At 40.7% G+C, this 23,256-nt stretch overlaps 1 protein-coding gene across 3 annotated transcripts in view; it reads right to left on the bottom strand.

Annotated features, from left to right (window-relative positions):
- Window positions 1–23,256, bottom strand: part of LOC139234157 (fibrillin-1-like) — a 602,997-nt gene that overhangs the window by 49,324 nt on the left and 530,417 nt on the right. For all 3 annotated transcript variants that reach the window (XM_070865155.1, XM_070865154.1, XM_070865156.1), the window contains 8 exons: window positions 20,840–20,908; window positions 15,828–15,953; window positions 14,882–15,001; window positions 14,234–14,356; window positions 12,830–12,961; window positions 12,600–12,725; window positions 6,892–7,098; window positions 838–963 (listed from right to left, as the gene is read on the bottom strand). In XM_070865155.1, coding sequence (XP_070721256.1) covers window positions 838–963; window positions 6,892–7,098; window positions 12,600–12,725; window positions 12,830–12,961; window positions 14,234–14,356; window positions 14,882–15,001; window positions 15,828–15,953; window positions 20,840–20,908 — 1,029 coding nt within the window. The remainder of the gene's footprint in view (window positions 1–837; window positions 964–6,891; window positions 7,099–12,599; window positions 12,726–12,829; window positions 12,962–14,233; window positions 14,357–14,881; window positions 15,002–15,827; window positions 15,954–20,839; window positions 20,909–23,256) is intronic.

Consider the following 23,256-nt stretch of genomic DNA (forward strand, 5'->3'; position numbering starts at 1 on the left):
AATATTTGTATAAGTATAAATAAGGATTTATTGTCAAATTTACTGAGTTCCCTTCCACCCCCCACCTCATTCTGGGCACCTAACTTGTAACCTGCGCCTGATTTTTTAATGTGTAGAACAGGTTTTTTCAGTTCTACAAAAATCTTCACTGGCGCCATTCTACTTTAGTTTGGAGTACATTTTCACCGTGGAAACTTTCAAATCAGGCGTCAGTGGCCGGATACGCCCCCTTTTGAAGAAAAAATTCTGTTCTAAACTAGAACTGTTCTACCTGACTAGAACTGCAGAAAAAAAAAATGTGGAGAATTGCGATTTCTAAAATAGTCCGTTCTCCACCAGTTGCTCCTAAAAATCAGGCGCGAATCATGTGGAAACTTGGGCCCGTTGTTACTACTGCCTTCAGCCTCTCTGCAGTACACTCTGGAACTCTCTTCCCCAAATGGCTCTGCATTGCTGCTTCTCATCTTTAAAAGCTTCCTCTAAAACAATATTCTTCGTTACCACCTTTAATTTTTCTCCTACTGTTCCTGTCACATGTCTCTCCTGGGGACATTAACTACGTAACGAAGCTACATAAATACGTACACTTTGTGCGCTTGAAAATAATCGAACTTGTAAAATTAAACCTGTATGCATTCTTTACAAATTAGCTGAACCATTAAAAATGTTTGGTTCCCTACTGTTAGGTAACATCAGGTTTAACATTGTTCAAAAATGAATGGTTAGAATTTGCCACATGCATTGATTAAGTTGCTGATTGCTTGCATCCATTAACCTATCCTTGTAACTTTGTATGATCTATATCCTTGTACCTACAAAACTTTTTAAAATACTTGCCTACACATGATATGCCAGCGAGGTCTGTGGTGTAACCAGTCTTGCATAGACATCGATATGATCCTACAGTATTAATACACTGTCCATTCTGACACAGATTTCCAAGAACTCGACATTCATCAATATCTGAAACAAAATAAAATATTGTTTAAAGATACTCCAGATATCATAAAACTGGGCTTAAGTCACAACATAGTTTGCTCCTTTTTCTTCTGAAGGTGCTGATTTTATGATGTGGTAGAGTTCCAGTAGCACAGCTGCCTTCATCTTACCTTGCCTAATTGGTCATTCCACCTGTGTGTGTCCCAGACTATGAAGTGTGCCAAGCCCAATCCTATCTTCACCTAATGTCCACATATGTAAAGGGGACGGGGGTGTCACTGCATAGCAATCTGAAGTTGGAACTCTCCTTTGCTGGGATGATGAGATCAAATGTAACGCCTTATAACACTCTGCTGCCAAGAACATATAACTCAGCGCAGACCAAGGAATGAACCAGTGACCATCCGAATCAGTATCGCAAGCACTCACACGTGTTTTTATTTTTATCTAGATACACACATTTGTGCAATATACAAAAGTCTAAATATTATCATTTAAAACAAACCGTATAATAGTATGTCTAGTATAATCATTTGGTATAGTAGCAAGAGTGAATGTCTATTGAGAGTTTACATTTACATGACTGGAATTTGGGAGTGCTGCTGTCTATACTTAAAGGACGTGGCAGCCTCTTAAAGCAGAGCAGTGGCAGAGGTAGTAACATTGTTTCTTTGCAATATGAACTTGAGCAGCAAAAGTAAACTAAAGGGAATGTCACAGGCGAATAACTTCAGATTCTGTAATAGATTAGCAGTCCTGCTGCACGAAGTATGTTCAAGGAGGACTGTCCTGTTGGTTACTCCAGAGCACATACCCCAAAGTATACCTGTGAGAAGTGCCTGGGAGCAGGTTGCCACAAGAATTAATGGAGTCTCCAGAACCTGAATTCAAATGAGGAAGGTAGTATTAGACTTGAAGACCGCAATGGCAAGATGACCCAAAAATGCTATTTTCCAAGTGGCTGTGTGGTTATGTATCATAATTCATCTAGATTTTCAAAAGGCCTTTGATAAGGTGCCCCATAATAAGAGTGATAAACAAGGTCAGCGAATGTGGAGTCAGGGGACAAGCAGCAGAATGAGATAGCTAGCTGGCTTCAAGACTGAAAGCAGAGAGTACTTATTACTTAGAGGATGAGTGTCTAGGTGGGATAGAGGAACAAACGGATCTCGGAGTACAAATACACAAATCACTAAAAGTTGCGACACGGGTTAGCAAGGCCATAAAAAAAGCAAACCAAGCATAGGGTTTATTTCTAGAGGTATAGAATTGAAAAGAAGGGAAGTTATGCTAAACCTTGGTTAGACCACACTTAAGAGTACTGCATACAGTTCTGGTTGCAATATTATAAAAAGAATATAGAGGCACTGGATGGGGTGCAGAGAAGATTTACAAAGATAATATCAGAAATGCGAGGGTATACATATCAGAAAAATATGAACAGGCTGGGTCTCTACTCTTGAAAAATGAAGGCCGAGGGTGACCTAATAGAGGCCTTTAAAATTATGAAAGGTTTTAATAGAGTAAATACAGAGTGAATGTTTCCACTTGTGGAGAAGAGCGTAAGTAGAGGCCATCAATACAAGATAGTTACTAACAAACCCAATAGGAATTCAGAAAAACTTCTTAACCCAAAGAGTGGTAATTGTAGAACTCGTTACCACAGGGAATGGTTGAAGCGAATAGTTCAGATGCATTTAAGGGGAGGCTAGACAAGCACATGAGGGAGAAAGAAATAGAGGGTTATGCTGATATATTTGGATGAGGAAAGATGAGAGGAGGCTCGAGTGGAGCATAACCGCCGGCATGGACTGGTTGGGCCGAATGGCTTGTTTCTGTGCCGTATATCCTTTGTAATTTACCCTGAGGATTTAGGTATGAGAAGCAATGAGCATGAGTGAGGAGCAGCAAGTGGGTGGAGGAGTAGGAATCTGATTTCTGAGGGCTAATTTTGATATCCTTCCTCAGCTGCTAAGGTTAGGATTTTGGACTTCACAGAACCTGTTTATAAAAGAAGATTGCTTCTGAGTAGGATTGGTCTACTGTAGCCATCTAGCTTGTTCTACTAGAACTACTGGGCCTGAAATTCCAGTCGAAGGTTTCTTTCGGATGAACACCTCCGACCGGAGAATTTTTACGAAATTACCTGGTGGTCCCAGGTTACCTGCGATTCCGGTGGGGAGGTTTTCTCTTCTCGCACTGCGGAGCGTTCTCCCGTCCTTGACATTCTGACGCAGAAGGTGCAGTCACGTGTGACTGCACAACCAATCAGGTAAAGTATTCTCATTAATAGCAATAAGAACTCCGTACCTATGAGTTCCTATTGTTGTTAATGAGAAAAAAACAAGCACACTAAACACAACATAAAAAATAAAAAACACTCCTCAGATAATTAAAATTAATTTAAATTAAAGTTAATAAATGCGTTAGAGAAAAAAATATTTTCCCGATTTAAAAAAAAAAGTTTTGCAATTAGGGTTTAAAATAAATGAACATTAGTGGGCAAAGTTTTTAACATTAAAATGTGTTTTCTAAATTTTATTTTTTTATGTTTTTTATATATTTTAAAATTCTGCTTTTACCAGGCGCAAGAGTTTTAAGGACATTCGCTGGGCAAGAGATGGGCAAATAGCGCAATCTTGCCCATGCAAATGTCGTTGTTGCCGAGATGCGTGTATGCGGAAAAGTAGGTTTTCAGTGCATGTGCGTTGTGCGGCGAAAACTAGCTTTTGCGATGCCTTCCCGACCAGGATTTCAGGCCCAATAAGTTCACCAGCTTAATCTCTACAGTCCGCTATGGAGTACGCGGCAACGCCAAGTAGATCTGCAGCAGAGCCCTAGTACCAGATGTCTTACGACCAGTGGGATTATCTCTCATGAATACTCAAATACTGCAACAGAGGTCTAAACTTCCAATCTACAATAGGCTATTTTTTGAACCTCAGTCTGTGAAAACAGTTCCCCTTCAACATTACATTTGGCTGTGTCTGGGCCTGTAGAAACGGTTACTTGAGTAATGGTGAGAGGAGTCAGTGCGCTTTTGAGGCCATCTGATCATCCTAGTATCCCTTCTTTGATCTTCTTATAGATCTAGTAAGAGGACATGCACTGAATCCAATCCCTGTCAAATTGAAGTAAAATGGAATTCAATAGTTTAGAGCCGTTCAGCTTTAAGAGAAACCTTGCAGCTAGGCCAGAATACAACTGACCTTTAATATCTAGCTTTAATGGCCATGCTGAGAGCACAGCTGGTGCGCATCATAAACTCCAAGATTTTGCACATTGGCCAATTTAGCCTTCATCTGCATAGTTTTTGAAGCTCAAATAAGGCTTTTGCACATTCTTTGCAAAAGCAGGCAATGTCGATGAACAGTGTCTATGATTTCTGATGCTGTGTTATTTGAGTGGGAATCCAGCGACCTGACCATCACCTCACTCACTCACTTCGTGCTGGAGGATCCGTTTCTGCTCGTGATCAAGAATTGAAATTGTTTGGGTTGAGATTACATATTTTCTCAAATATGAATAAACCTTTTGAAATGAATACGTGATGCCTTCTGTCTGTAAAATAACCCAGATATTCAGAACTGGCGTGATTTGAATAAACAAATGCTTAAATTTCCATAATACTGTGACACCCTTGTGAGCAAATGAGAGCATCATCTTTAGGAATTTAGAAGGGTTTCAGTTTACAGAAATATTGCATATATAGTAGCATCATGGGGATGTCAACTTGGGCAATTTGCCTTACTTCTTTCAAAATAAATTGCTTGCACCTACCTAGTGTGGGACTCTCCCACAATATGTTTATATTGGAACCTGCTGCACCACATAATTTCTAGCATTTGAGATTCTTAATGTGCAAATCAGTTGATTGTTTCTTGCTTGTAAGATTTACTTATGAGCATCTCTTTTATACTTTTACTATAGCTGATGGATTAAGTCAAATCCCATATCAATTTCCACACACTTATCAATTGTTGCTCTCAGATCTCTTTCCCAAGACACTTTGGTCACATTTGGGCAGTTATTATACAGTGCTATCACGAGGGATCATGAGACACCATAGTGGTTCAGAATCATTACCTGAATTATAATCATCAGATACAGGTAGGGTAACCCAGACAAAGATGCAGAAATATTACACGGCAGATACAATTTTTGTGCATAGGAAGGTAAATTCATTGATCCTGTGCTCCCAGCATGGAACCAAACTCAAAGGGAGCACGAGTTGGAGACAGGACTGCAACAGCACTGCACCCTTACTTTAACCTGCATTTCCTTTGAGTACGGCTACCACTAAGACTACAGGATCTGTAAATTCATCCTATGGTTCACACATTAACACTTTATGTAGTTTCAAAGTTGTATTTTTATGTTTCAAGTTTGCACATATAACTAGTTAAATGTTCCTTGAAACAAAATACAGCAGCATTGTTTGTTTTAAGACATTACTTTCTTCTACAATCACTAGGAAATTAGGGATCATGTATTTCTTTGTTAATACATAGCGCTGTGCCTGTGCCCATTAATAATAAACACAGTAAATGCACTCTCTGCAGGTATTTTTCTCCCTCTTTTTTGCTTCAATTTCCTCCATTTTCTTGTTTGTTCCCCTGTGGACATTTCTTGTAGCCTTTTCATCATATGTGTTATATGCACATTCTTTTAATGCCTGTTCACAGCGTCACTGACACAATTTTTGACAATATCTAAATATTTTTTCCTTTTCTATTAGCAGTTTGCAGGTCAGTAACCCATTAATTTATTTTCTGTGATGGTTTCTCCCTCAACTTATTTTCCTTATTAAAATTCTTGCTTATCTTTCAGTTTTCAGTTCTGACAATCGCTTACCCCAAAATGTTAACCTGCCTTCTCTCTCCACAGATGTTGATAAAACTGCTGTGTATCTCCAGCATTTGCAGTTTTTTTTTTACTTACTTCCCTCTTATTATTTGTTTGCGTAAAATACACATGAATTTATCAAGCAGATGAACTTTTAGTACAATAACTACGTGGCATGTTAAATAGTATTAACACCAACGGATTGAACACTGTGAAGAAATATATTGAAGTAGTTTTAACAAGAAAATAGTCTTTGCAAAACAGATATATAGAAATACATAGCATACATATAAGACTACATAGCAGTTACAACACAGAAACAGGTTATTCGGCGCAACCAGTCCATTTCGGTATTTACCCTCCATGGGAATATAGTTTTAAGCACTTTTATTTTCCCCTATTCTGACATCCTTCAACCCCTTTTTGTTCATCCATCTATCCATTCTAATTTTGAATGTTGACATAATTTCTTAAAGTCAACCTACCACTTTTTATTACAGTAAAGAGGAACCATACACATCAACAGCCAAATGTGAGGAATAACAATATCAGAAAAGCTTTGTTTGCAGTATTTGCTTATGCTTAAATCCTTTCATAGCCTTGCCCCTCCCCATCTCTGTAACCTCCTTCAGCCCGACACTTTCTGTTCCGGTCTCTTGTTCATTCCTCTCTCTTTGCCCCACCATTGGCAGCCATGCCTTCAGTCGCCCCAAGATCTGGAATTCCCTCTCTACCATCATCTTCTTTAAAAAAAACCCTCTTTAAAAGCCTCAGTGACTTCACCCCTGCTAATATCTCCTCTTTTGGATTGGCTTTTATTTTTCCTTACGTCCTGTGAAGCATCTTGGGACTTTTCTATTGCAAAGGCACTATATATAAATGAAAGTTGTTATTTTTGCTTTTTGCTCTAAATATATCAGAAAATACTTACAAACTCTTTCACACTTTAAAACTATCTTTACATGAAAGCACCATTGCTATGGATCATTATATTTATTTTATCATTCAATAAGACATATGAAGTGTATTATTATCTTAAAAATAAACATAAGAAAAAACAATGCAAGAAATTAGAGAGTATCCTTGATCAATAGGCAGCATAATTACCATTTCCATCTGTGCTGTAACCAGGTCCATGTGGACAGGTTTTCTTAAAGTTGCTTGTTCCTGGAAGTGAGCAGATTTCACATTGTGTGCCCCAGCCACGTCCACCATCACAGCAGCACTCTGATTTTGTAACAAGATTTCGGCTGCTGGAAGCCATCTGACACATAGTCTGTAGCACTTCCGTGAAACAAAAACCTTTGCGGTTGTCTGCAATAACTCAAATGTATCAGTATGCGATGGAATTATAAATTACATTACTTTAATACTGTAAATTGTTAAATCTACCAGCTATTTTCATCCACATCATTAGATTTATGATTGCATTGAGAGCTCGTAAAAAGGACACCATTCACTGTTGCTGCTTGCATTTCCCCAAGGAAATTATTACCAATATTGCATTTGAAATAGAAAGCAATAATTATTGAAATGGTTTGTGAATTTACAAAGCACTGTTTCCTTTAAAATTGCATATCAATATACAATCAATATCTATCATTTAGAAACTCACTTTCTTAGGTGAAAATATAATTTTTTTAAAACATTAATAGCTAATAATAATTAACTGTCATTCGCAGTGGCAAGAGGAGTGGACCTGGGATAAAACGATGAGTAGCAGCAGCAGCCGCACTGAGGCAGCAAAAGAGAGGCAGCATGAGGAACCTTCAAAACAGAAAAAAAATCAAGGAGTGACATCACAGGGCAACAGGTGGGTGATTGGTTGGTGAGTATTATAGTTATTTTAACCTCTAAGCTAGGGAAATAGGTTAAACTCAGAGCTAGGAAATTGGAACTTGCTATTACTTTACTGAATTAGTAACTTAAACTAGATAAACCAATTAATTAAACTAAAATAATTAATTGAAAAAATAATAATTAACTCATCAAATAAATAAAGAAGGTTAGATGATAGGCATGGCAGGCTGGTGGTGTGCCTTAACTGCAGCATGTGAGCATTTGTCAGACAAATTTGTAGACTGGTTGTTAGACAGGAAGCAAAGAGTAGGAGTAAATGGGGACTTTTCAGAATGGCAGGCAGTGACTAGTGGGGTACCGCAAGGTTCTGTGCTGGGGCCCCAGCTGTTTACACTGTACATTAATGATTTAGACGAGGGGATTAAATGTAGTATCTCCAAATTTGCGGATGACACTAAGTTGGGTGGCAGTGTGAGCTGCGAGGAGGATGCTGTGAGGCTGCAGAGCGACTTGGATAGGTTAGGTGAGTGGGCAAATGCATGGCAGATGAAGTATAATGTGGTAAAAACAGAGAGACAGACTATTATCTGAATGGTGACAGATTAGGAAAAGGGGAGGTGCAATGAGACCTGGGTGTCATGCTACATCAGTCATTGAAGGTTGGCATGCAGGTACAGCAGGCGGTTAAGAAAGCAAATGGCATGTTGGCCTTCATAGGGGATTTGAGTACAGGGGCAGGGAGGTGTTGCTACAGTTGTACAGGGCCTTGGTGAGGCCACACCTGGAGTATTGTGTACAGTTTTGGTCTCCTAACCTGAGGAAGGACATTCTTGCTATTGAGGGAGTGCAGCGAAGGTTCACCAGACTGATTCCCGGGATGACGGGACTGACCTATCAAGAAAGACTGGATCAACTGGGCTTGTATTCACTGGAGTTCAGAAGAATGAGAGGGGACCTCATAGAAACGTTTAAAATTCTGATGGGTTTAGACAGGTTAGATGCAGGAAGAATGTTCCCAATGTTGGGGAAGTCCAGAACCAGGGGTCACAGTCTAAGGATAAGGAGTAAGCCATTTAGGACCGAGATGAGGAGAAACTTCTTCACCCAGAGAATGGTGAACCTGTGGAATTCTCTACCACAGAAAGTTGTTGAGGCCAATTCACTAAATATATTCAAAAAGGAGTTAGATGAAGTCTTTACTACTAGTGGGATCAAGGGGTATGGCGAGAAAGCAGGAATGGGGTACTGAAGTTGCATGTTCAGCCATGAACTCATTGAATGGCGGTGCAGGCTAGAAGGGTCGAATGGCCTACTTCTGCACCTATTTTCTATGTTTCTATTTGTGGGAACCAGCAAGACCCAGAGGAAGCACTTTTGCAGTAAGTGGATTACATAGGATATGCAACACAGAAACAGGCCATTCGGCCCAACTGGTCCAGGCCGGCGATTATGCTCCACTCGGGCTTCCTCCCATTTTTCCTCATCTAAACCTATCAGCATAACCCTCTATTCCCTTCTCCCTCATATGCTTGTCTAGCCTCCCCTCGTATCTGCAGCTCAAGGAACTTCGACTTAGAGTTGTTGAGCTGGAGTCTGAAGTGCAGACATTGAAGAATTCAGGAAGGGGGAAAGAGTTCCTTGGACATTTGGTTCCAGAAGGCAGTCACAACCCTTAGATTAAGTAGTACTTTAGAGTTCATCAATGGTCAGGTACAGGAAGATGTGACCGCACATCAGGAGGTATAAGGACCCAGGATGTAGTGATGGAGGAGCCTCGGCCCTTGACATTGACAACCAGGTATGAGATACTAACTACCTGTGGGGATGAGAACAAGGACTGCAGGTAGATGAGCAAACTAACCATGGTGTAGGAGGCCATTCAAGTAAGGGAGCAAAAAGGATATGATAGTGGTAGGGGCAGTATAGGAGGGATAGATACTGTTCTCTGTAGCTGCAACCGGGAGTTCCAAAGGTTGTGTTGACTGCCTGGTGCCAGGGTAAAGGATGTCTCCTCACAGCTGGAGAAGAACTCTAAGTGGGAGGGGAAGGATCCAATTGTCCTGCCGAGAAAATTTGAGATGCTATGGTCGAAAGTAAAACGCAGAACCTCACAAGTAATAATCTCTGGGTTGTTATCTGAGCCATGTGCAAATTGGCATAGGGACAAACAGATTAGAAGGTTAAATGTGTGGTTCAAAGAATGGTGTGGGAGGCAGAGATTTCAATTCATGGGGCACTGGCACCAGTACTGGGGAAGGAGGGAGCTGTTCCATGGGGATGGGCTCCATTTAAACTGGGCTGGGACTAATGTCCTGGTGAACTGAATAACTAAGTAGATAGGGCTTTAAACTAATAAAGGCGGTGGGGGGGGGGGGGGGTGGGGGGGCGGGGTTGGGAGGATTCAGGAAAGGGTAAATCCAAAAGCAGTAAGAGAAATATCAAAGCTGCAGAGCAGAGTGGTGATCTGGGTAAAGATAAGCAGAGCGGATCATGAAGGGACTAAAGTGACATCAGGGAAAATAGAAAAATATTAAAGCTGTACGATATCTGAATGCACGGAGCAGTTGCAAGAAAATTGATGAATTAATAGCGCAGATAGAAATAAATGGGTTTGATTTAATAGCCATTACTGAGTCACGGTTGCAGAGTGACCAAGGTTGGGAATTAAATATTCTATGATATTTGACTTTTATAAGAGGCAGGCAGTATGGAAAAGGAGGTGTATCTCTGATAATAAAGGAGGGAATAGAGACAGTAGAGAGAAAGATCTTGGATCATAAAAAAACAAAATCAGTTTGGGTGGAGCTAAGAAACTATAAGGGGCAGAAACTGCTAGTGGGGGAAGTCTATCGTCCCCCTAACATGGTTGTAGTGTCAGGCAGAGTATAAATCAGGAAATTAGAGATGCATGTATCATGGGGGACTTTAACTTTCATATAGACTGGGAAAACCAAATTTGCAGAAATAGTGCAGAGGAAGAGTTCATGGAATGCATTAAAAATAGTTTTCTAGATCTGTATGTCAAGGAACCTACAAAAGAATTGGCTATTTTAGATCTAGTACTGTATAATGAGACAGGGTTAATTAATAATATTGTAGTAAAGGCCTCTGGGAAGCAGTGATCATAATATGATAGAATTTTATGTTGAGTTTGAGTGTGATTTAGTTAAGTCAGAAACTAGGGTCCTAAACCTTAACAAAGCAACTATGTAGATATGAGAGGTGAGTTGACTAAGGTAGGTTGGGAAACTAGATTAAAAGGTATGACAGTAGAAAAGCAATGACAAACATTAAAAATAATTCATAATTCGCAACGAATATACATTCCCTTAAGGACTAAAAACTTCTTGGGAAAAATGGTCCAACCGTGGCTAACAAGAGAAATTAAATGTAGTATTAGATTAAAGGAAGAGGCTTATAATGTTGCCAAAAAGAGTAGTAAACCTGAGGATTGGGAGGATTTTAGAATTCAGCAAAGGAGGAACAGGAAAATAGAATATGAGAGTAAACTAGCGAGAGACATAAAACAGACTTTAAAAGCTTCTATAGGTATGTAAAAAGGAAAAGATTAGCAAAAGTAAACGTGGGTCTGGGGAATAAGGAAATGGCAGAGAAATTAAAGAAATACTTTGTGTCTGTCTACAGACTAGTTAGCCTGACATCAGTAGTAGGGAAGTGCTAGAATCTATTATTAGGGATGTGGTAACAAGGCACTTAGAAAATAATACGATTGGGCAGAGTCAACACAGAAAGGGAAATCATATTTGACAAATCTGCTGGATGTTTTTGTGGTTGTAAGTAGCAGAATAGATAAGGGGGAACCAGTGGATGTGGTGTATTTGGATTATCAGAAGGCATTCAATAAGGAACCACAGAAGAGGTTATTAAACAAATTTAAGGTACATGGGATTGGGGGTAATATACCAACATGGATTGTGATTGGTTAATGGACAGAAAACAGGGAGTAGGAATAAATGGGTCATTTTCAAGTTGACAGGCTGTAACTGGTGGGATACTGCAAAGATCAGTGCTTGGTCCTCACAATCTATATTAATGATTTGGATAAGGGAACCAAATGTAATATATCCAAGTTTTGTGATGATACGAAGCTAGGTGGGAATAAGTTGTGAGGATGCAGCAAAGAGGCTTCAAGGAGATATAGGCAAGAACATGGCAAATGGAATATAATATGGAGAAATGTGAAGTTATCCACATTGGTAGGAAAAATAGAAAAGCACAGTATTTTTTTAAAATGGTGAGATTGGGAAATGTTGGTGTTCAGAGGGACCTGGGTGTCCTTATACATGAATCACCGAAAGTTAACATGTGGGTACAAACAAGCAATTAGGAAAGCAAATGTTGGCCTTTATTACAAGAGAATTTTGAGACTAAGAGTAAAGGTGTCTTATTGCAATTATATAGGGCCCTGGTGAGACCACACCTGGAGTATTGTGTACAGTTTTGATCTCCTTACCTAAGGAAGGATATATTTGCCTTAGAGGGAGTGCAACGAAGGTTCACCAGACTGATTTCTGGGATAGTGGAATTGTCCTATGAGGAGAGATTGAGTAGACTAGGTCTATATTCTCTAGCGTTTAGTAGAATGAGAGGTGATCTCATTGAAACATACAAAATTCTTAAAGGGCTTGACAGGGTAGATGTAGGGAGGATGTTTCCCCTGGCCGCAGAGACTAGAACCAGGGGACACAGTCTCAGAATAAGGAGTCGGCCATTCAGGACTGAGATGAGGAGAAATTTCTTCAATCAGAGGGTGGTGAATCTTTGGAATTCGCTACCCCAGAGGACTGTGGAGGCTCAGTTGTTGAGTATATTCAAGACAGAGATCGATAGATTTTTAGATATTAAGGGAATCAAGGGATATGAGGTTAGTGCAGGAAAGTGGAGAAGAGGTAGAAGATCAGCCATGATCTTAGTGAATGGCGGAACAGGCTCTATTAAAATTCCACTGCCACTAAAAATAATGATCCTTATCATTCAATAAAAAACAAGCTCACCAACACATTCAGTTTGCGTGGAAGTGGCTGAGAATCCTTCATTGCAATCACATCTGTAACTACCCGGGGTATTAATGCAGCGACCATTTTCACAAATGCCAGGTTTGGTGCGACATTCATTTTCATCTGTATAAAATGATAACACTTATTTAGTGTGGCATATTGCAAAAATGAACTCAAGTATGTTGCAAACTGAAGGGCAAGATATTTATAAAGACTTGTTTCGTTACCAATGCACCCATCATCATCTAGCTGGCGCACTAATCCAGGTGGGCAAATACACATGAAAGTTCCAATCAAGTTCTTGCAAATCATTCCTCTTGATGCACAACCATCAAGTTGCTCCTCACACTCATTCTGATCTGTAAAATGATGCAACAGTTGGTGGTTTTCATTAACATTACAAGCACTAATTAAAAAATACAAATACACAAGAGTAAAAGGAACCTCTGACTCAAGATATGAACTTGTATTGTGCTTGCTGTGAATCAGCCAGTTACTTACTACTTATGTGTCAGTTTGGGTCAGTTGGTAACATTCTTGACTGAGTCAGAAGGTTGTGAGTTTAAGATCAAATCCACAACTCAAGCACGCAATCTAGGCTGACAAAGAGAGATGGCTGCATTTTTGGAGTGTTATTCTTTGGATGGGATGCTAAACTAAAGTCCCATCTGCCTGTACAGGTGGACAGTGAAGTTCCACAGCACTATTCATAGATGAGCAGGTAGCTTTCTCGGTGTCCTGGCCAACATTCTTCCCATAATCAAAATAGATCTAAAAGCCATTTTTTGCTGTTTGTGGAATCTTATTGTGCTTAAAATGCCTGTAGTGTTTGATCACGTAACAAAAGGGCATTTGTTGCATATAAAATGCCTTGAAATAGATACGATAAAGTATTATATAAGTGCAAGTCTTTCTTTAACCTTCGTGGGTATGAAATAACCAATAATCACATTCTTAATCCCTTCTTAAATCAAAGGTGAGATTCTGGTAGTCTTCAAAAAAGAGAGATTACAAACTCAAATGCTAATTCCTGGCTAATTTTGTAAAACCTATAATCAAGTGACCTATCAATATTATTACACTGATAAAATAAGTTAAATCTAGAAACTAGAGTCATTTTTAGTACATAGTAGTAATTTGTAAATCCTGGGGTTAAATGGTTTGAGTTGCACTGACTTTAACCTCTTTGTTCAAATCCAGCACAGACTGACTTCACATTAGTAAATTAAGTCAATGGAAATAGAAATCAGGAGAGATGAAAAATGGGCTGTTGACTCGTTTTCACCCGTTTTACACTATTGCTCAAAGTCAGTATCTAACCCATGGGATGAAGTCTTGCCCTATGCCAACTATAAAGTGGGCATATCGCACAGCAAGGCCATCAAGATGATTTAAGTAGTAAATGGAAAAATTTGCACTGAAGCAGATGAACACAAAACAGTTCTTCTAAAGGTGTGGTTATGTCCCACATTTGGGACATAGAATAGACAGCTTTATTCTATATGAAATCCAAGCAATACCTGAGCTTGGTATTAACATAATGTTCAAAATGCAAAAGTATTTTACTTTCTACAGCATGATGAGCTCAAAAGAGAAAATGATCAAATATTAAAATGGAAATTCATACTCACCTCGGCACATTTTCCCATCTTGTCTGAGAACATAACCAGCAGGACATTTGCATTCATATGCTCCTATGGTATTAACACAGCGGAATGCACAAAGCAGAGGATTTTGTGCACATTCATTGATGTCTAGTAATGGATAGAAAAAACAAGAATAAAATATTTTTTTCCTTCACCATACACTAAAATGGGTTATAATTTACACTATCCAATTTATGTAGCATTTTTCCCCAGTTTACTCCCTATACCTCCTCCTTTCTGTTGAAGGTCTTGACTAACACTGGGGCATGGTTCCACAGGCACCTGCAGCTATCCAGTACGTAACCCAATATTTGACGATGGATAGTATTACAGCTGAACTCAACTCCATCCTCACCTCCTCTCTCGACATGTGCACTGGAGGTAACTGGGCAATGATCAAAAGTAGAAACCTTAACTAATGTTTCTGCTCTCTACCTCAGGGATGCCCACACATGTATTGTCCCGACTATTGTCCTGGCTTAGATCAATTAGGTCAAGTCATATCAGCGATTGCACTCAGGACCTTACTGATCTGTGTGACTCAGTGCCACATGTGCATTTACCCATTGGGCCACTGGAAAAACTTAGTTTTATAATTTGTGTGTGTAAATAAAATGGAAGAAAAAAGCTTACCTTCACAAGTCATCATTGGTCCTGGTTCAAAGCCATCTTCGCACGCACACTCAAACGCACCAATCACATTAGTACATGTCCCATTGCCGCAGGGATTACCGACAGAACATTCATCTGTATCTGTTGCATGGGGAATAAAACAGAAAAAGTAAAATCCCGATCTGAAATTCCTGGATCCCCACTCACCAGTCTGCTGCGGCCCTGACCTCATCCCGAATTAGAGGGACGGAGACATTTGCTTAAAAGGGCAGTCACTCACGCCATTTATGCCACTTCCTGTGTACAGATGGCTAGGAATTTTAAAGCAGCACTTTGTTGCTCCTTTGGGTGGGGTTATGGACAGCCCGCAGCAACTGGAGATCTTCAACTGCTATGACGAAACTGGGATTGTGGGCTCCATTTCTGCCAGGACGTCATCAAGGCATATGTCTCGTGTAGGTATACATTTTGTTGGGGTCAAAGGTGGCAGAATGTATGGGATTTCTGGCAGATGATTCCATATTGCCAGTACTGTCTGTTCTTTTATCAGCAAGGAAGTGGGGTAAACATAGGAAGTGCCTATCCCAACTTCTGGTAGAATTGTCCCCACTGATAAAAAGAGACAGGATTAACTAGAACTGGGTCCTTCCCAAAATTCCAGCAATCCTCCAGCACCTGGCTTGCACATTAGAGCACCCTCCCAGGCCCAGGAATTCAGAGCGTTACCACTTTAAAAAGAATGAAAATTGTATATTTATTGACAGTCTTTCTCCAGTGAGATCTCAGTTGTTGCTGTTTCCATAGTGCTTAGAGTTGGTAATGTAAATGATGCTGGAGGGAGGTGTAATTAGTTTCTATTACTGCAAATCATGGACCAGTTAGGAACTGGCTCTTACTTATAGGAAAGTGACATGTTAGAGAATATTAATTTCACCACTTGTTTTCTCTGCGTTTCAAGAGAACTCACCTACACAAGTGATTCCACTGTAATCGATATTGAAGCCAAATGGGCATTCGCAGCGAAAAGAACCATCAGTGTTGATGCACTGCCCATTTTTACATATTCCTGGGTCTATAGAACATTCATCCATATCTTTCATCAGGAAAAAAAAAAGTGGAAAAATGTTTATATTTCAACTATGCAATCCTTGGAAATATAATCTTGCTAATTATAACTGATTGACATTTAAAAAAAAATCTATAACTAATAATAATAACTTTTATTTATATAGCCCCTTTAACGTTATAAAATGTCCCGAGGCTCTTCACAGCAGTGTTACAAGACAAAACAGATACATTTGACACCGAGCCACAAAAGAATTAAGGCAGATGACCAAAAACTTGGTTAAAGAGGTAGGTTTTAAGGAGCGTCTTAAAGGAGGAAAGAGAGGTAGAGAGGTATGGGAGGGAGTTCCAGAGCTGAAGGCACGGCCACCGATGCAGGACATTCTGAAATGGGAGGGAGAACAGCCAGTTGTCGTGGTGCACATTGGTACCAACGACATAGGCAAAAAAAGGGATGAGGTCCTACGAAACGAATTTAAGGAGCTAGGAGCTAAATTAAAAAGTAGGACCTCAAAAGTAGTAATCTCGGGATTGCTACCAGTGCCACGTGATAGTCAGAGTAGGAATCGCAGGATAGCGCAGATGAATACGTGGCTTGAGCAGTGGTGCAGCAGGGAGGGATTCAAATTCCTGGGGCATTGGGACCGGTTCTGGGGGAGGTGGGACCAGTACAAACCGGACGGTCTGCACCTGGGCAGGACTGGAACCAATGTCCTAGGGGGAGTGTTTGCTAGTGCTGTTGGGGAGGATTTAAACTAATATGGCAGGGGGATGGGAACCAATGCAGGGAGACAGAGGGAAACAAAAAGGAGACAAAAGCAAAAGACAGAAAGGAGATGAGGAAAGGTGGAGGGCAGAGAAACCCAAGGCAAAAAACAAAAAGGGCCACTGTACAGCAAAATTCTAAAAGGACAAAGGGTGTTAATAAAACAAGCCTGAAGGCTTTGTGTCTGAATGCAAGGAGTATCCGCAATAAGGTGGATGAATTAATTGTGCAAATAGATGTTAACAAATATGATGTGATTGGGATTACGGAGACGTGGCTCCAGGATGATCAGGGCTGGGAACTCAACATTCAGGGGTATTCAACATTCAGGAAGGATAGAATAAAAGGAAAAGGAGGTGGGGTAGCATTGCTGGTTAAAGAGGAGATTAATGCAATAGTTAGGAAAGACATTAGCTTGGATGATGTGGAATCTATATGGGTAGAGCTGCAGAACACCAAAGGGCAAAAAACGTTAGTAGGAGTTGTGTACAGACCTCCAAACAGTAATAGGGATGTTGGGGAGGGCATCAAACAGGAAATTAGGGGTGCATGCAATAAAGGTGTAGCAGTTATAATGGGTGACTTTAATATGCACATAGATTGGGCTAGCCAAACTGGAAGCAATACGGTGGAGGAGGATTTCCTGGAGTGCATAAGGGATGGTTTTCTAGACCAATATGTTGAGGAACCAACTAGGGGGGAGGCCATCTTAGACTGGGTGTTGTGTAATGAGAGAGGATTAATTAGCAATCTCATTGTGCGAGGCCCCTTGGGGAAGAGTGACCATAATATGGTGGAATTCTGCATTAGGATGGAGAATGAAACAGTAATTTCAGAGACCATGGTCCAGAACTTAAAGAAGGGTAACTTTGAAGGTATGAGGCGTGAATTGGCTAGGATAGATTGGCGAATGATACTTAGGGGGTTGACTGTGGATGGGCAATGGCAGACATTTAGAGACCGCATGGATGAAGTACAACAATTGTACATTCCTGTCTGGCGTAAAAATAAAAAGGGGAAGGTGGCTCAACCGTGGCTATCTAGGGAAATCAGGGATAGTATTAAAGCCAAGGAAGTGGCATACAAATTGGCCAGAAATAGCAGCGAACCTGGGGACTGGGAGAAATTTAGAACTCAGCAGAGGAGGACAAAGGGTTTGATTAGGACAGGGAAAATGGAGTACGAGAAGAAGCTTGCAGGGAACATTAAGGCGGATTGCAAAAGTTTCTATAGGTATGTAAAGAGAAAAAGGTTGGTGAAGACAAACGTAGGTCCACTGCAGTCAGAATCAGGGGAAGTCATAACGGGGAACAAAGAAATGGCGGACCAATTGAACAAGTACTTTGGTTCGGTATTCACTAAGGAGGATACAAACAACCTTCCGGATATAAAAGGGGTCAGAGGGTCTAGTAAGGAGGGGGAACTGAGGGAAATCTTTATTAGTCGGGAAATTGTTTTGGGGAAATTGATGGGATTGAAGGCCGATAAATCCCCAGGGCCTGATGGATTGCATCCTAGAGTACTTAAGGAGGTGGCCTTGGAAATAGCGGATGCATTGACAGTCATTTTCCAACATTCCATTGACTCTGGATCAGTTCCTATGGAGTGGAGGGTAGCCAATGTAACCCCACTTTTTAAAAAAGGAGGGAGAGAGAAAACAGGGAATTATAGACCGGTCAGCCTGACCTCAGTAGTGGGTAAAATGATGGAATCAATTATTAAGGATGTCATAGCAGTGCATCTGGAAAATGGTGACATGATAGGTCCAAGTCAGCATGGATTTGTGAAAGGGAAATCATGCTTGACAAATCTTCTGGAATTTTTTGAGGATGTTTCCAGTAAAGTGGACAAAGGAGAACCAGTTGATGTGGTATATTTGGACTTTCAGAAGGCTTTCGACAAGGTCCCACACAAGAGATTAATGTGCAAAGTTAAAGCACATGGGATTGGGGGTAGTGTGCTGATGTGGATTGAGAACTGGTTGTCAGACAGGAAGCAAAGAGTAGGAGTAAACGGGTACTTTTCAGAATGGCAGGCAGTGACTAGTGGAGTGCCGCAAGGTTCTGTGCTGGGGCCCCAGCTGTTTACATTGTACATTAATGATTTAGACGAGGGGATTAAATGCAGTATCTCCAAATTTGCAGATGATACTAAGTTGGGTGGCAGTGTGAGCTGCGAGGAGGATGCTATTAGGCTGCAGAGTGACTTGGATAGGTTAGGTGAGTGGGCAAATGCATGGCAGATGAAGTATAATGTGGATAAATGTGAGGTTATCCACTTTGGTGGTAAAAACAGAGAGACAGACTATTATCTGAATGGTGACAGATTAGGAAAAGGGGAGGTGCAACGAGACCTGGGTGTCATGGTACATCAGTCATTGAAGGTTGGCATGCAGGTACAGCAGGCGGTTAAGAAAGCAAATGGCATGTTGGCCTTCATAGCGAGGGGATTTGAATACAGGGGCAGGGAGGTGTTGCTACAGTTGTACAGGGCCTTGGTGAGGCCACACCTGGAGTATTGTGTACAGTTTTGGTCTCCTAACTTGAGGAAGGACATTCTTGCTATTGAGGGAGTGCAGCGAAGGTTCACCAGACTGATTCCCGGGATGGCGGGACTGACCTATCAAGAAAGATTGGATCAACTGGGCTTGTATTCACTGGAGTTCAGAAGAATGAGAGGGGATCTCATAGAAACGTTTAAAATTCTGACGGGTTTAGACAGGTTAGATGCAGAAAGAATGTTCCCAATGTTGGGGAAGTCCAGAACCAGGGGTCACAGTCTGAGGATAAGGGGTAAGCCATTTAGGACCGAGATGAGGAGAAACTTCTTCACCCAGAGAGTGGTGAACCTGTGGAATTCTCTACCACAGAAAGTAGTTGAGGCCAATTCACTAAATATATTCAAAAGGGAGTTAGATGAAGTCCTTACTACTCGGGGGATCAAGGGTTATGGCGAGAAAGCAGGAAGGGGGTACTGAAGTTTCATGTTCAGCCATGAACTCATTGAATGGCGGTGCAGGCTAGAAGGGCTGAATGGCCTACTCCTGCACCTATTTTCTATGTTTCTATGTTTCTATGATGGTTGAGCAGTTATAATGAGGGATGTTCAAGAGGGCAGAATTTGAGGAGTGCAGACATCTTGTGGAGTTGTGAGGCTGAAAAAGATTACAGAGATAGGGAGGTGCAAGGCCATGGAGTGATTTGTAAACAAGGATGAGAATTTTGAAATCGAGGCGTTTAACCGGAAGCCAATGTAGGTCAGAAAGCACAGGCGTGATCGTGACTTGGTGTGAATTAGGACACGGGCTGCAGAGTTTTGGATGACCTCAAGTTTATGTAGTGTAGAATGTGGAAGGCCAGCCAGGAATGGGTTGGAGTAGTCAAGTCTAGAGGTAACAAAGGCAAGAATGAGGGTTTCAGCAGCAGAAGAGCTGAGGCAAGGGCGGAGGCGGGCAATGTTACGTAGGTGGATAAAGGCGGTTTTAGTTATGCAGGGGATATGTGGCTGGAAACTCAGTTCAGAGTCAAATCTGACACCAAGGTTGCGAACAGTCTTGTTCAACCTCAGTTTGATGCTAGGGAGAGGGATGGAGTCAGTGGTTAGGGAACGCAGTTTGTGGTGGGGACCAAAGATAATGGCTTTGGTCTTCCCAATATTAATGAGCAAAAGCCGAATATTACAAAGGTGTTACGACAGTGAAATCTGCCTATAGCAATCTTGGGCATAATGCAACTAGTTAAAATTAATTTTCTATGTAACTGATGGACTAACTTTGCTCTTATAGTGAAATTAACACTAGATTTACAATGACAATTTAAGAGCTAGTCTTCTATTGTTCAGCACACTGGAGTATCTTGCGCTGATTCAGGCGAATTGGTACTTTTAGCATACAAACCAAATCACTCAACTACTTTTTTTATGAATCAATTATTCTCTGTTATAGGAAATTCTCTCAGCACAACAACTTTTTTTCCCAGTCAGGTTTACAAGAATGAGAAGATGCAACTACTAATATTGAGAATGAAGCAGTTTCATTTTTAATGTGCGGCTTTCTGTAACTTATTACCTGTCTCTATTTCATCAAACTTCACTCAAGCAGGCAATTACTTTGATTCCATGGTAGATAAAAAAATTAAATCAGACCTTACCTACATGCAAACCAGCTCTATCAATTGTTGTTCCAGTAAAGCCACCAGGGCACAGTTTTCCAAATGCTTCTAGAATGGAATTGAAAAAGGTTAAATTAACTCAGTATTTTAAATAGAATTGTATCATCATCAAAGGCAGTGCATCGGAGTCGAAGACGACTTGCTTCCACATCAAAAATGAGTTCGCAGATGACTGTTAAGTCCAATGTGGGATCAACAGTCTCTGTCGCAAGTTGGACAGACGGTGGTTGAAAGTACGTTGTTTGAAGTGCCGTTTTTTTTTTAAGTACTTGGGTTGTCATGCGCTCCTTCCACCAAATGCGCTTGGTCTCTGCTTGCTTCCGGCAAAGAGACTCAAAGTGTTCGACGCCCTCACGGATTATTCTCTTACATTTTGAGCGATCTTGTACCAGTGATTCCCAGGTGTCTGTGGGGATGTTGAACTTCTTCAAAGGAAGCCTTGAGGCTGGGAATTACATACAATATATATTGGCCCAGAATTTATGGTTGGAGGCTTTGCACGGACGGATGCCTCCAACCCCAAAAATTTATACGAAAGTACCTGGTGGCCCGGGAGGTTCGGGGACTTCTGGTCCTGGGCCGCTACACGAAGGCCTTCGTAGAGGCCCACGTATCCCAGGAGCACATGGGTTTCGTACGCGTCACTGGGATCATGTGAACCAGCCCAACCCTATCAGAGTAGGGGTATTACAGTTGTATGGTACAACGTCTCAAATCCAGCAACCTCTGGACCGAGACCGTGCGATTTTTCCGGATTTCGGACAAGAAAATCAAGACCGTACGTATGCTACCGAGACAGACAAAGTACGAATGGTGGCGTGGATCAGGTCGGGTCGAGGGTCATTCAGCAAGGCTCGGAACATCGCACGCCATTTATTACATAGCGGTGAAGCCGATAACTAGTCCGGCCCGCCGGTTTACGGACAATAATTCCGGATTTTATTTTACTGATTATCAAATGGGATTCTCTCAAAAATGTCCAGTTTTCGGACAATTCTGATTTTCGGACAGCCGGATGAGAGACGTTGTATCTGTATCCGTATTTACAAGCACTGTAAGTATGAATGGAAATACCCACAGAAACACAGAAAATAACTAAAAAAAAATCACGTGTCAAATAAAAATGGAATTTAATTAATTATTTAAAACAAAGATTTAATTTTTTGAAAAATAAATGTACATATTTTAAAGGGTCTAAAAATAAACTTACCTTATTTACAAGGATTTTAACTGTTTAAATTATTTTTAATAATGTATTTTTCTGTACTTTAAAAGTCTCATGCTGATAAAAACCGGCTTTTATCAGTCGTAAGAATTTGAAGGACATTCACTGGGCAGGAGTTGGGCAAATAGCCCAACTCTCCTCCCGCGGAGGCCCTTTAGTTTCGGAGGCGTGTGATCTGTCAAGAGAATTCATGACAAATCTCAAGTTCCAGGTTTAGGTGCGTGCACTTGGCATACCTAAACTTGGAACTTGTGGGGACCCCACGGGCATGTGCACAACTCGTACGCGCCCATGGGAGCGCGAATTCAGGCCCATATAATTGAAAAGAAATTGGAAGTGCATTAGAAGTATCTAGCTATTTGTATGTTTTAATTGCTGATAAATTAATTGGTACTGTGTATTCCAATTATAGTAGACACTAAGATTGTCCATACTATTGTGAAAAGGGAGCAAAAAATGGAAAACCCAACCATACATGTTCCAGGTAATTCTTACTGCTTTGGTTATTGAGGATAGAAATTGTTGAGACATTTCAGGAACATTCTAGATTATTTTGACAAATTTCAGACAGAGCCTTTTGTTTTAATGACTCTGATGCTAATCACTATCCCATTAAAGCGCTACCTGTCAATCACTGCTTCTGCTGCTCCAGATGTGAAATTCCACTTACAACTAAGCTAGGCATCTTTTTTAACGTAGTGAATCACAGATCCCTGTCCTCCATTGTGCCTTGATTGGAATGGCAGCAGAATGTAAAATAAAGGGAGAATTGGTACATGGAGGTCACAGGTCTCTAATTGAGCACTGAAATAAAAACAGAAAACGCTGCAAATACACAGCAGGCCAGTCAGCATCTGTAAAGAGAAATGGCAGATAATGACACTTCAAGTGTGTGCTTCACCACACCCACATGATTGAAGGTACACATCTGAAGCATAATAATCCGTCTTGTCTATTTACAGACACTGACTTATTTAATGTGTATTGCTCGCATTTCATTTTCTTATTTGAGTACCGTTCCCCTCTTTACGCATTGGCATAAGCCCAGGTTTACCGATCGCCATTACATCACTAAAGGTAACCTATTTATTTTCTGAAGTCAGAATAATGCTGATTGCATAGTATAAAGGCCAAAATATAATAGACATATGAGTTTATCATGGTCAGTCCA

The sequence above is a fragment of the Pristiophorus japonicus genome, chromosome 21 (assembly GCF_044704955.1).
Source record: "Pristiophorus japonicus isolate sPriJap1 chromosome 21, sPriJap1.hap1, whole genome shotgun sequence".
NCBI classification, from domain to species: domain Eukaryota; kingdom Metazoa; phylum Chordata; class Chondrichthyes; family Pristiophoridae; genus Pristiophorus; species Pristiophorus japonicus.